We start from the raw sequence: 12,380 nt of genomic DNA on the forward strand, positions 1-12,380 counted from the left end.
AAAGAGGCTTTCCAGTAATGCTTCCAGCAGTGGCAGCAGCATTGGGAGAGATGTGCAGGAGCTGAAGAGGACTACTTGGAAGATGACTAGTGTCAAAAAATTGTATCTGAATGAAGACTGCTTTTATAAATAAGTCAGATACTTTTTGAACAGCTATACTATAGTGTTACCTACTGTTATTTTACTTCTTCATTACAAAAGAATTAATGGATGGTTAGTGTATGTCTGGAAAGGAAAGAAAGAAAGAAAAGATAAAATTATTCAGTTTGTTTTAGTTTAGTAATTTTGTGAGTTTATGTATTGAGTTTTATCAGTGCAAAAGTTTCATATTATTTGAGTGAGTGCTCGCCTCAGAAATTCAATGTTATTAACAACATTCCTATGCTAAACCTTTCTTGCCTATGTTGCTACTTAAATAAATATATCTGAAGCAAAGTATTTGTCTTAACTGCTGTTTTTCTGCTTTTTATGTGTAAATAAATGTAGAAATCCTAAATATAAGTAATATATAAATTTTCAATGAAAATTAGTATTCCTGAACAGTGCACCATCTGCAACTTTGAGAATTCTGTAATGTGTGAAGCTTCTGCTTGCTGCCACCAAAAGCTTTAAACATAGTGGCTCAGAGAAAAGAGAGGAATCTCCCTTTATGCAGGAATCCCCAAAGCACCAATGGAGATTTGTGGAGGACAGTGTCAAATGAGTTGCGAAACAGCTGTGACTCTGTGCTGCGGAATTATGCAGACCAGTGAAGAGAAGCGACACTTCATTTGGGGAAATGGATTTCAAGTTCCTCACCATTTGTGGCCAGGTTTTGCCATGCTGTAATGTGGGATGTGGAATTGCATAAAGAAAGGGTTGTACCCAGGACTCTAAAACATCTCTTACATATCAGTTCGCACTACTCTTATTATGTGCACTTTGTTTATGTTAAGTTTGGCTTTAAAGCGAACAGGCACTGTGATCGGTAATTGACCACTGTATTTAGTCGAAATAGGCCCTGCTTATTTACCAGGTATTTTTTTTCTTGCAACAGTGGAAATGATGCAATGAGGCGAACTAAAGCATTGAAAATCTTCATTATTTGTTCTGTGCTAAATAAAGGTCTGGTAGTAAGTCACTGATAGTCTCAGACATTCACTTTGTCTTTCCTTCAGCCAGGTCTGCGCATATTACATTGCTGAGTATTGGTTGCTCTTTGTCTTTTTTCATCTCTGTTTATATGAATTGTTAAATACAGTATTTCACTAGACTAATTAGAAACCACTTTATGAAGTTGATAAATAAAACTCCACTTTAAAAAAAATTGTTTGTAATGGGAAATGAGCTGACATCTTCTGTTGATGCTGGGCAGTGTACAGAATTTGTAATTAGGAGTTGAGCTGACTTAATTTACACACTGTACAAACAAAATTGCAAATATTTGCTGTCATATGTCAGTAATTTGCTGCCAGGATATTTTAGTGCAAAGTCTTCTTGGTGTCTCGAGGTCTGATGAAAGTAGACTGAGCTCTGTTTAAAACTATGCTGGCACGCATATATAGTACCAAATCGTCACTGCATGCATTTGTAGAATGTGTGTATGTTGTAGCAAGTCTGTGCATTGTTGTCAGTGTCCTCTGTGGTGAAGGCTTGTGTCTTCAATATCTGATTGTTTGTATTAGTACAGTAGAATGACACCAGTTACACAGAGCATGAAGTTTTTGTATAAAAGGATTTCCACGAAAATGGATAGTGATCCCTACTACACACAAACAAACACCACAACATGGAAGAGGATGATGCTTTAAAGACTACAGTCTACTTCCTACATATTGGAAATATTTCCACAAAAATGGGCAGAATACTAAGAAAACATAAGGTTAAAGTGATCTTTCATCCATTAAAAATCTCGGCACTTCTCGGATTAATAGTAGGTGACTTAGAGCTGTGCAAAGCAGGTGTTTATAAGATTCTTTGTATGGTAGCTTGCATACAGGATGTTACAAAAAGGTACGGCCAAACTTTCAGGAAACATTCCTCACACACAAATAAAGAAAAGATGTTATGTGGACATGTGTCCAGAAACGCTTAATTTCCATGTTAGAGCTCATTTTAGTTTCGTCAGTATGTACTGTATTTCCTCGATTCACCACCAGTTGGCCCGATTGAAGGAAGGTAATGTTGACTTCAGTGCTTGTGTTGACATGCGACTCATTGCTCTACAGTACTAGCATCAAGCACATCAGTAAGTAGCATCAACAGGTTAGTGTTCATCATGAACGTGGTTTTGCAGTCAGTGCAATGTTTACAAATGTGGAGTTGGCAGATGCACATTTGATGTATGGATTAGCACGGGGTAATAGCTATGGCGCGGTGCGTCTGTATCGAGACAGATTTCCAGAACGAAGGTGTCCCAACAGGAAGATGTTCGAAGCAATTGATCGGTGTCTTAGGGAGCACAGAACATTCCAGCCTATGACTTGCAACTGGGGAAGACCTAGAATGGCAAGGACACCTGCAATGGACGACACAATTCTTCGTGCAGTTGACGATAACCCTAATGTCAGCGTCAGAGAAGTTGCTGCTGTACGAGGTAACGTTGACCACGTCACTGTATGGAGAGTGCTACGGGAGAACCAGTTGTTTCCGTACCATGTACAGCGTGTGCAGGCAGTATCAGCAGCTGATTGGCCTCCATGGGTGCACTTCTGCGAATGGTTCATGCAACAATGTGTCAATCCTCATTTCAGTGCAGATGTTCTCTTTATGGATGAAGCTTCATTCTAACGTGATCAAATTGTAAATTTTCACAATCAACATGTGTGGGCTGACGAGAATCTGCGCACAATTGTGCAATCACGTCATAAACACAGATTTTCTGTGAACGTTTGGGCAGGCATTGTTGGTGGTGTCTGGATTGGACCCCATGTTATTCCACCTATGCTCAATGGAGCACTTTATCATGACTTCATATGGGATACTCTACCTGTGCTGCTAGAACATGTGCCTTTACAAGTACGAAACAACAATGTGGTTCATGCACGATGGAGCTCCTGCACATTTCAGTCCAAGTGTTCGTACGCTTCTCAACAACAGATTCGGTGACCAATGGATTGGTAGAGGCGGACCAATTCCATGGCCTCCACGCTCTCCTGACCTCAACCCTCTTGACTTTCATTTATGGGGGAATTTGAAAGCTTTTGTCTACACAACCCCGGTACCAAATGTAGAGACTATTCGTGCTCGTATTGTGGACGGCTGTGATACAATACGCCATTCTCCAGGGCTGCATCAGCGCATCAGGGATTCCATTCGACGGAGGGTGGATGCATGTATCCTCGCTAATGGAGGACATTTTAACATTTCCTGAAACAAAGTGCTTGGTTGCTGTGTGTTTCCGTTCCATGATTAATGTGATTTGAAGCGAAGTAATAAAATGAGCTCTAACATGGAAATTAAGCATTTCCGGACACATGTCCACATAACATTTTCTTTGTTTGTGTGTGAGGAATGTTTCCTGATAGTTTGGCCGTACCTTTTTGTAACACCCTGTATAGGGCAGATGATGTGCACTATTAGGGAGCAGTGTGAAGACCAGCGGGGTACTCGCCCCCTCTGGGCTACCAAATCCATTACCGCGTAACACTGTGTGTCACTGGTCATTTGCGTGAATAAATGAAACAAAAGTTGTTGCCCATACTTCAAACTTTTGGAACTCTGTTATTGACAAATTAGCAGAAGTATGACTGTCTGAGGCTCATATCAGTTGTGACCATGGTTTTCAGTTAGATAATCTGTGGAATCTTTTTACAGAAAAAATTTGTGCTCTGTAAAACCAGCACTATTCTGTGATTTTATTGTATGAAGATAATCAATCTTGTACCAATGAGGTGAGTGCTCACCACAGAGTGTGGTCACAGTAGCGTACATATTCACAGTAGATAAGAATGTGTTCTAATGGTGTGTGTGCAGTGACAACAGGGTACACTGTGACTCTCCTTGCCCGCTTTCAAACAGGAGAGCTCGTTGTACTTTTGCCAGTATATACCTGAAGACTCTGCATCAAAATTTTGCAGCTGCAAGTTATCGACATTGGACATTTGCCTGAAGTTTCATGAAACCTAATGATTTTTGTATTTATTACGAATTTTGGGTTTTATGTGACACATGAAAGTTTAGCTTCAAGTCACTTATTGCTGTGAATTATCCATTGCTTTGTTAATGGTACAGGATATTATTCACATACAGAGTTTGGGCAAAGTAGGGAGAGTATCCACAGAACTGAGATTTCCTGACATTAAAGCTATATAGCACAGCAGAACTTGAACCTCCAAAACAGCAGCAGAATGGCAGGTAAGGGCATTGCATACAATTTATGGGAAGAGAAATTTTCTCAATCCCTCAAAAGGTGTCAGAGGAGGGCATGTAAGATGAGACCAATTTCCCTCTCATGGAGCAAGTAGTTTTCTGGCAGTTTGATGAGTTATTTTCCAGGAAACACCATTCAACAGGTAATAAGAGAGTGAGATAAAAGGTCCCTGTCCAACAGTGAAGGACTATTTCTTGGGTTAAAAATGCACTTAAACCTCTGCATCATCCATTTTAGTTCCTATTTACGCATACCTTAAAGCATGCCCAGAGTTTGCGATAAAACAAATGAGTGGGGTCCCTCGCATTTACATGTGCCACGGAAGTATCGCAAGACAATGTAGAGTGATGAAAGGATATGCAGGCATTTCAGTTGTCATCTGCTGTGGCTGTGGACAATAAGAAAAGAAGAAAATGGTTATTGCAAATGAAAAAATTATAGACAAGTGGTCAGGAGAGTAGAGGAATCCTGACTTTTCTTTGAAAATGATATTTAGATGAATATACCAAATTCCATTAATGTAAATAAATTGCTATTTTCCGTTGTAAACACCTGACTATATTTATTCAGAAATCCCATCATACCTGCATACTGCACCTATCTGTTAAGCCTACATCCAGATAATGCAGTCTGTTAAAGAAGGCATATTTTCGTTTATATCATTGTTGGGGTAATCTTCAGTCCTTAGATTGGTTTGATGTTGTTCTCCGTGTTTGTCTGTACTGTGCAAGCCTCTTAATCTCTTTGTGACTACCACGAGACACATCTATTAGAGCCTGCTTACTATGTTCAAACCTCGGTCTCTCTATACATTTTTTACCTCTGCCTTCCTACACGGTACAAAGAAAACCGCCTGACCAGCGCATTGTCAGGAGAAGGTCTAGCATACGAGTACGCGAGCAAAAACCTGCAGAAACTGCAGTCAACTGTCTGGCGCATTCTGTGCAGTTGTCTGTTCGTAACTGTTCTGGCACTGTCTACTTGGGGTGATGAGCTTCGTTTTAACAGCGATGTTCTGATGCTACTAGAGGAAGACAATTTTTCACAGAAGTCAGTTTTCAGTGACAAAGCTATGTTCCGTGTGTCTAGAAATGTGTATGGTCATACTGTGCATGTTTGGGGCACAAAACATCCACACGAGGTTTTGGAACACATTTGTATCTCACCTAAAGTTAACATCTTCTGTGCCATGGCCTGTTCAAAAGTTTACGGACCATTTTTCTTCATGGAGAAAATTGTGACTGGTTTTTCATAATTGGACATGCTGCAGTAATGCTTTGTGCCCAATGACAGCAAGACAGTAGAGGTATCGCTTTCAACACCACCATCCTCCTTCAACCATTCTTTCAGCCATTCTTGATTAGCTCAGTGCTGAACTGTATCTACATTTGATCGAATTTGTCTCCCATCGTGAGTCTCTTCTGCAGTGGTCCCCGCAGTCACCAGACTACATGTGATTTCTTCTTATGGAGGAATGTTAAAGATTGTGCGTTTTTGTTTCCACTGCCACTTAATTTGGTAAGGAAGGATAACACTGTTAGACATGGGTTCTATTTCTGATATTAAAGTATGTGCTTCTAGACCATTTTGCCGTGGGAAATTCAAATATGTACGCAAAATATCGTTGTCAGGGATACTTTTTATGTAGTATGTATATATATATGTATATTCACAACTTATGGCAAACACAGAGACGTTATAGAGAAATACGGGTATGTTGGCGCATCCAGCAGTGGTAGAACATGATAATTTCTTCTGTAACAGCAGGTGGGAAGAATCAAGACATCATTAGGTTATCCCCCGCCACACCTATGTCATTAAGATCACCTGAAACATCTCATTAACCCGAACGGCGACAGCCGTCGCTGACTCGGCAGTAAAGCTTCATGTCTCCTAGGGGCAGGTGCATCGAGTTTACAACAGTGGTGTTAGCCGCAATTTGTGTCAGTCTTAACGAGTGGGTGTTTTGGCTCACAAGTAACTGTCTGTAATAATTCTGAGCAAGGTTGAATTTTTTAGTTCCTGTGTGTAAACTGATTAAGCCTGGTGCTGAAGGTAAAACAACTGCTTGTTTTTACACATCAGCGTTCCTCTAGTTCCCTACTATTAATTTAATACAGGTGTATTAACAAAGTGGTATTTTTAAATTTGCAGAAATGCCACGTTGTCGTGGATGTCGATATAAGCCGGACAACTTCTGCTATATCTGTGGGAAGTTCACTTTTGCCAGAAATAGGAAGAAAATTTCTTCAGTCATAAAGAAAGCATACAAACATTACTTTGGAGTAGAGGTAGGAGACCAAGATAAAGAATGGACACCACATTTCTGTTATGCTACATGTTACTGCAAACTAATTCAGTGGTGGAAAGGTAGAGAGAATGTGGCGTTTACTGTTCCCATGGTGTGGAGGGAGCCTAAGGACCATGTTACTGATTGTTATTTCTGTCTAACAAAAATTCAGGGTTTTACAAACAAAACGTCAAAGAGGCACATTGTTTACCCAGATCTGCCTTCAGCGAGAATGCCAGTGCAGCATTCCGACAACCTTCCAGTACCTTCAAGAGCTCGAGGTCAAATTCCGAGTGACAGTGAAATAAGTAGTACTGAAGAAATCTCAGATGATGATTCTTTATATCGCTGCACAAGTGAGTCATCGCCACATTTGTTAACACAGGCAGATTTAAATGATTTAGTACGTGATCTAGGATTAAGTAAACAAAAGGCGCAGGTGCTTGGTTCAAGATTACAAGCGTATAATCAACTGCACCAAAGTACTAAAATCAGTGTGTTCAGGCACAAAGAACATGCCTTTATTTCTTATTTTTCAATTGACAAGTACTGACATTTTGCAATGATGTTGCTGGTCTGATGAAAGTGCTGAACTTCACTTATATTTCACAGGAGTTGAGACTTTTCGTAGATGCATCGAAAAAAAGTCTGAAGGGTGTTTTGCTCCATAACAGAAATAAAATACCCTCTGTTCCAGTAGCTTACGCTAGTTTGACAAAAGAGAATTACGAATTCGTACAAAGGATGCTATATTCATTAAAATAAAATGAACACAAGTGGAAAATGTGTGCAGATTTCAAGGTAACTGCTATGGTAGTGGGAATGCAACAAGGCTACACAAAGTATGCTTGTTTTCTTTGCGAGTGGGGTAGTCAAGACCGAAATTCTCACTATGTGAAAAAGAAATGGCCTAGGCGAAGATGGAAAGTTGGTGAAATGAATGTACAACGTAAAAGTCTGGTAGCTCTTGCATATATAGTACTTCCACCGCTTCACATCAAACTTGGCCTGATGAAACAATTCGTGAAGGCCATGGATACAACAGGCTGTGGGTTTGCATATCTAGCTACCAAATTCCCCTGCCTTTCAGCTGCAAAAATAAAGGAAGGTGTATTTGTGGGCCCACAAATCAGGGAGCTGCAGAAAGATGCAAATTTTGAAGCATGTTTAACTGATAAAGAAAAAACCGAATGGGACTGTTTCAAGATGGTGTCGGAAAACTTCCTTGGAAGAAGAGGAGCTACTAACTACAAAGCAATGGTGAAGGATATGACCAAAGCATATCAGGATTTAGGGTGCAATATGTCTTTGAAGGTACATATGATGGACTCTCATCTGGACTACTTCAGAGTTGTCGTGACGTATCAGATGAACATGGGGAAAGATTCCATAAAGACATTTCTACCATAGAATGGCGCTATGAAGGGAAGTGGGTACCCTCTATGTTAGCAGATTATTGCTGGAATATCATTCGAGAGAAGAAAGATTCACAATACAAGAGAAAAAAGGGATGTGCATTACAAGGCAGTGCCTCATTGTTTGTCAATTTTCTGTAATTTCTCATGTCAAATAAATGCTTCAAAGTGTATACACAAAGGTTACTGTGTTATATGTTAGATCCCACCCTCCATTAATGAACTTATAACATCATAAAGATATGTATTTGTTTGTCGAATTTCACCTCACGTTTGCTGCACTATATCTGAAACTGAAAAGAGAAATATAATTGTGATTACTCATAAACTATCCATGACAGAAAAAAACCAAAAACAGTTTTCAATTCAGCACTCAAAATACAACTAGGATCACAATATTTTATATGAGAAATAGGAAAAAAGTTTTTTAGAACAGTGTAATTAATACTGACTGTGATATGTTGGGACATGTATGTATAGTGTTTGATGATTGTATTGGTACTTTTACATAAGCCTGTATATAGGCTTGAATTCTGTTCTGTGTAATGTAGGGTAGCAGCACAGGGCCATCAAGTTCGTATAGTACGTGCAACTCCATGGCCTGTTGTGCTCTGAAAACATCATATAGACACTTGAGCCTAAATGTACATCTACAACCGTACATTGCAAACTGCTATGAAGTGCATGGCAGAGAATGCTTCTTATTGTAAGACATATTATCGTTTCTTGTGGTTCCATTTATGTACAGCTTGTGAAAAGAATGACTGGTTACATGCCTCTGTGCATCTGGTATTTAGTCTATAGTCACCGTGGACCCCACAGGAGTAGTATGTTCATAGGTACTGACTTAGTAATAGTTTTTGAAACTTTGTAAGTAGTCATTTGTGGAGTAGCTTGCATTGATCTCAAAGTGTATGCTATGTTTTGGTTTTCAGCATCGCAGTGATGCTCTCCCATGGGTTAAACAAACTTCGGACCATTTATGCTGTCCAGTATCTTCTTTTAGTCACCCTTCACATAGGTCACAAAGATTGGATCAGTATTCTAACGAGGGATGCACAAGTGTTGCACAAGTGTTTTGTAAACAATCTATTTTGTAGATTGATGGTTTTCGCAGTATCCATGTTGCACCACATTGAAAAGGTATTGAGATCTGACTGAATATATATGCAGATTGTTTCAGATAGTATTTCATAATAGGTAATAGCCTGATCTGCAAAAACTCTTAGATTGTTTTTAATAGTCAGGTCATAATAATGATATACATTATGAAATGCAAGCGTCTCCATAGAACACTCTGAGGCACGCCTGAAGTTACTTCTACATCTGTCGATGACTCTCCATTTGAGATCACGTGCTGCATTTTCCCTATACGAAATGCCCAGTCCAGGTACAAATTTCTTTTGATACCCCAAATCATTGTACTTTCATTAATAAGCATTGATTGTTACTGACTCCAACACTTCTTAGAAGTCAAGAAATGCTGTTTCTGCCTGATTGCTTTGATCCACAGCTTCCCGGATGTCACGTGAAAAAACTGCAAGTTTGATTTTACATGACAAATCCTTTTGAAATCAGGCACACAGTCTCCAACTTTGTTGCAGTTAGTAGAGTCTATCCTTGAAATTAAAATTGTATAATATGTATTGTTGCTATAAACCTTCCACTGGTTTCAAAAAATTGTCCGTACAAATTTCCTCAGATGTGAGAGGGTGTCAAATATGGTGCATATTTTGATAGGTAGTACTTCGTGTCCCTCTGTTTTCCAATTGCCAGAACATCTTTGTGGATACGTGCATTGTAGTAGATACAATTATTTTCTATTTTGTAATCTAGAAATCAAAAATAATTTATATGCAGAAAAAATTATGAGTCAAACAGATGGTTGCAGTGGGAAGCAGAAATTGAAGGATGATCTGGTTACTAGAGTAACGGAAGGGGAGGTGGGGGGGGGGGGGGGGGAGAGAGAGAGAGAGAGAGAGAGAGAGAGAGAGAGAGAGAGAGAGAGAGTAATACAGCATCATAGTGGCCTCACAAATCGAATATGACTATCCTGTCAGTACAGCTGTCCTATGTAGTAGCACAGGCCCAGAAACTTTATCATTTCTCCTAGTGCCATTCATTTCACAGTTCAGAAGATGGTGTAAATATTAAGAGATTGTAAGGCTGTACTGTTGATATCCTCTGTGCACACCTGAGTTGTACTAGATGAAAAAATAAGAAATCGTGCATAATTGTAAGTCAACCAATAATATGTGGTAGCCACAATCTCTGCACTCACCACAAATACGTGGTTTTTAGTGATTTGCTATGTATTGCTGGGCATGACAAACTTAAATGTAGAAGTGGTTTATTTTTTACAGTGGAAGTACAATATCTGCCAGGGAACTCTAAAAAAATAATAAAATGGAAAATTGAGCAATAGAAAATCCAGGATGGTACGATGACAGTATTATGAAAAGGATATATTGCTACTCACTATATAGCTTAGAAGTTGAGTTGCTGCTAGGCACAGCAAAAAGACTGTCAAACAAGTAACCTTTCAACCAGAAAGGCCCTTTTCTCAATTAGGCAACACACACACACACACACACACACACACACACACTGGCTGTGGCTGCCGAGGTCAGGCTGCTAGTAGCAGTGCATGATGAAAATAGCAATTTGGATGGTGGGGGTAAGGAGGATGCTGGGACTGGGAGGGAGAGGGATAGTGGGGTAGGGGTGGAGGATCGTAAAGTGCTGCAGGGGAGACCATACAGGGTAGGCAGGTGGGAGGTTAGGCAGAGGATGGGTCAGGGAACAGTAGGGTGTGTGTGTGTGTGGGGGGGGGGGGGGGGGGGGAGAGGTGTCTTTGTTCCTGTCCAACATTCGTAGGTATGGATTAAATAGAAGCTGACAATTACAGGAATCTGAAAAGAAACGTGCATCTAATGGCGTAGTGATTGTCAGAACTCAAGATCTAATGCCAACAGCAATGTGGCAAAAACAATAACTCAGTCTTTTCACAGTCCAGTCACTGAACAGATTGCTCTTGGCACCTAATAGTGCTGTTAGTCATTTAAATATTTGGGTATGATAATCAGATATGGGCATTGAATGTCAAGCTGTCTGGCCATAACACTGTGAAACCATCAGAAATTGTGTAAAAATCATATTAAATTTTACACAAAAAGTGTGTCTGACGTTATGTTACACCTCACTTAACTTACATTTTGTTTTGTTGAACAACATGTGCAGCACTAACAATTTGACAGGCAACATTGTTTCAAACTACTGTCTGTCTTCAGTAATCTGACAATTTGTCATTTCTGTTTTCAGGTAAAGAGCACTGGTACTGTTTCATTGTCTCGTACTTTACAGATCTCAGAAGTCTACTTGGATTGTAATCCAATATGTCACATGCTTAAGAGAGATTCATACATAAGGTGAGTGCTGTGTTTTGATAACACGATTTTCACAAGAATTACCTTGTAGTAGTTGATCACTAAGAAGTAAGTAGTGTGTCATTCCAATGACTATTAACTAATTCTTCTTCTTCTTTCAAAAAGCTAAGTCTTGCCTGTGCACCCATAGTTTTCTGTCTCCAGTAGTCCTCTTGATCTCCACGTATTTTGTAAATAGGATGTTCCGTTCTTTCCTTCACTATGATCTCATCTTGAGAGCTGCTCTGTAAAAGAATATCACGTCTTAATTAAGTATCCAGTGAGTTTTGCTCTGTGCTGGTCTGTAACTTTCAGTCGTTTTTTCTTCTCTGGTATTTCTTCTAGAGCTATGTTATTCATTTTTCTTAAAGTCCAGCTGGTTCTTGTAATTCTCATTTAGGATCTGGTGCTGCCAACAGGTCGCATTTGCCATCTGTAGTAACGTTTTTTTCCTTTAGTAACTTCTAGTTACTTTTTCTTGTTAGAAATCACTTTTTTGGCATTATGAAGTGATTTGGATAGATTGGTAGCGGGGGCAGGGGGGGGGGGGGGGGGGGGGTTGGGAGAGCAAAATCAAAGTGGTGTTTCTTCCATGAAACTGGGTGTTACATTTTACATGGAAAAATCAGGGCATTTTTAACCTAGTATTGAAATTGAATTTTATTGAGTTTTATAAATCACAAATAATGAACAAGTTTGTTCTACAAGAAAAAAGCAACTCATTGATGTAGGCATCTTTAACATTCACCTTGTACATAATCCTTCTTTTAAATTATTGCATCATCTAGCTTGGAGAAAATGCTTCTGATTTGATTGTCTCTGTATATAACTTTTTTAGTGATTAGCTGTCGATAATGGAAGACTTCGAACATACAACATTCATTGAGGTTGTATAGGCT

General features: G+C 39.4%; 1 protein-coding gene across 1 annotated transcript in view; it reads left to right on the top strand.

Moving 5' to 3' along the window:
• The window catches only part of LOC126291566 (nuclear RNA export factor 1-like), a 145,283-nt gene that overhangs the window by 67,481 nt on the left and 65,422 nt on the right, over positions 1 to 12,380 (top strand). The window contains exon 9 of the mRNA XM_049985089.1: positions 11,378 to 11,484. Coding sequence (XP_049841046.1) covers positions 11,378 to 11,484 — 107 coding nt within the window. The remainder of the gene's footprint in view (positions 1 to 11,377; positions 11,485 to 12,380) is intronic.

This window comes from Schistocerca gregaria, chromosome 9 (genome assembly GCF_023897955.1).
Source record: "Schistocerca gregaria isolate iqSchGreg1 chromosome 9, iqSchGreg1.2, whole genome shotgun sequence".
Taxonomy (NCBI): Eukaryota; Metazoa; Arthropoda; class Insecta; order Orthoptera; family Acrididae; genus Schistocerca; species Schistocerca gregaria.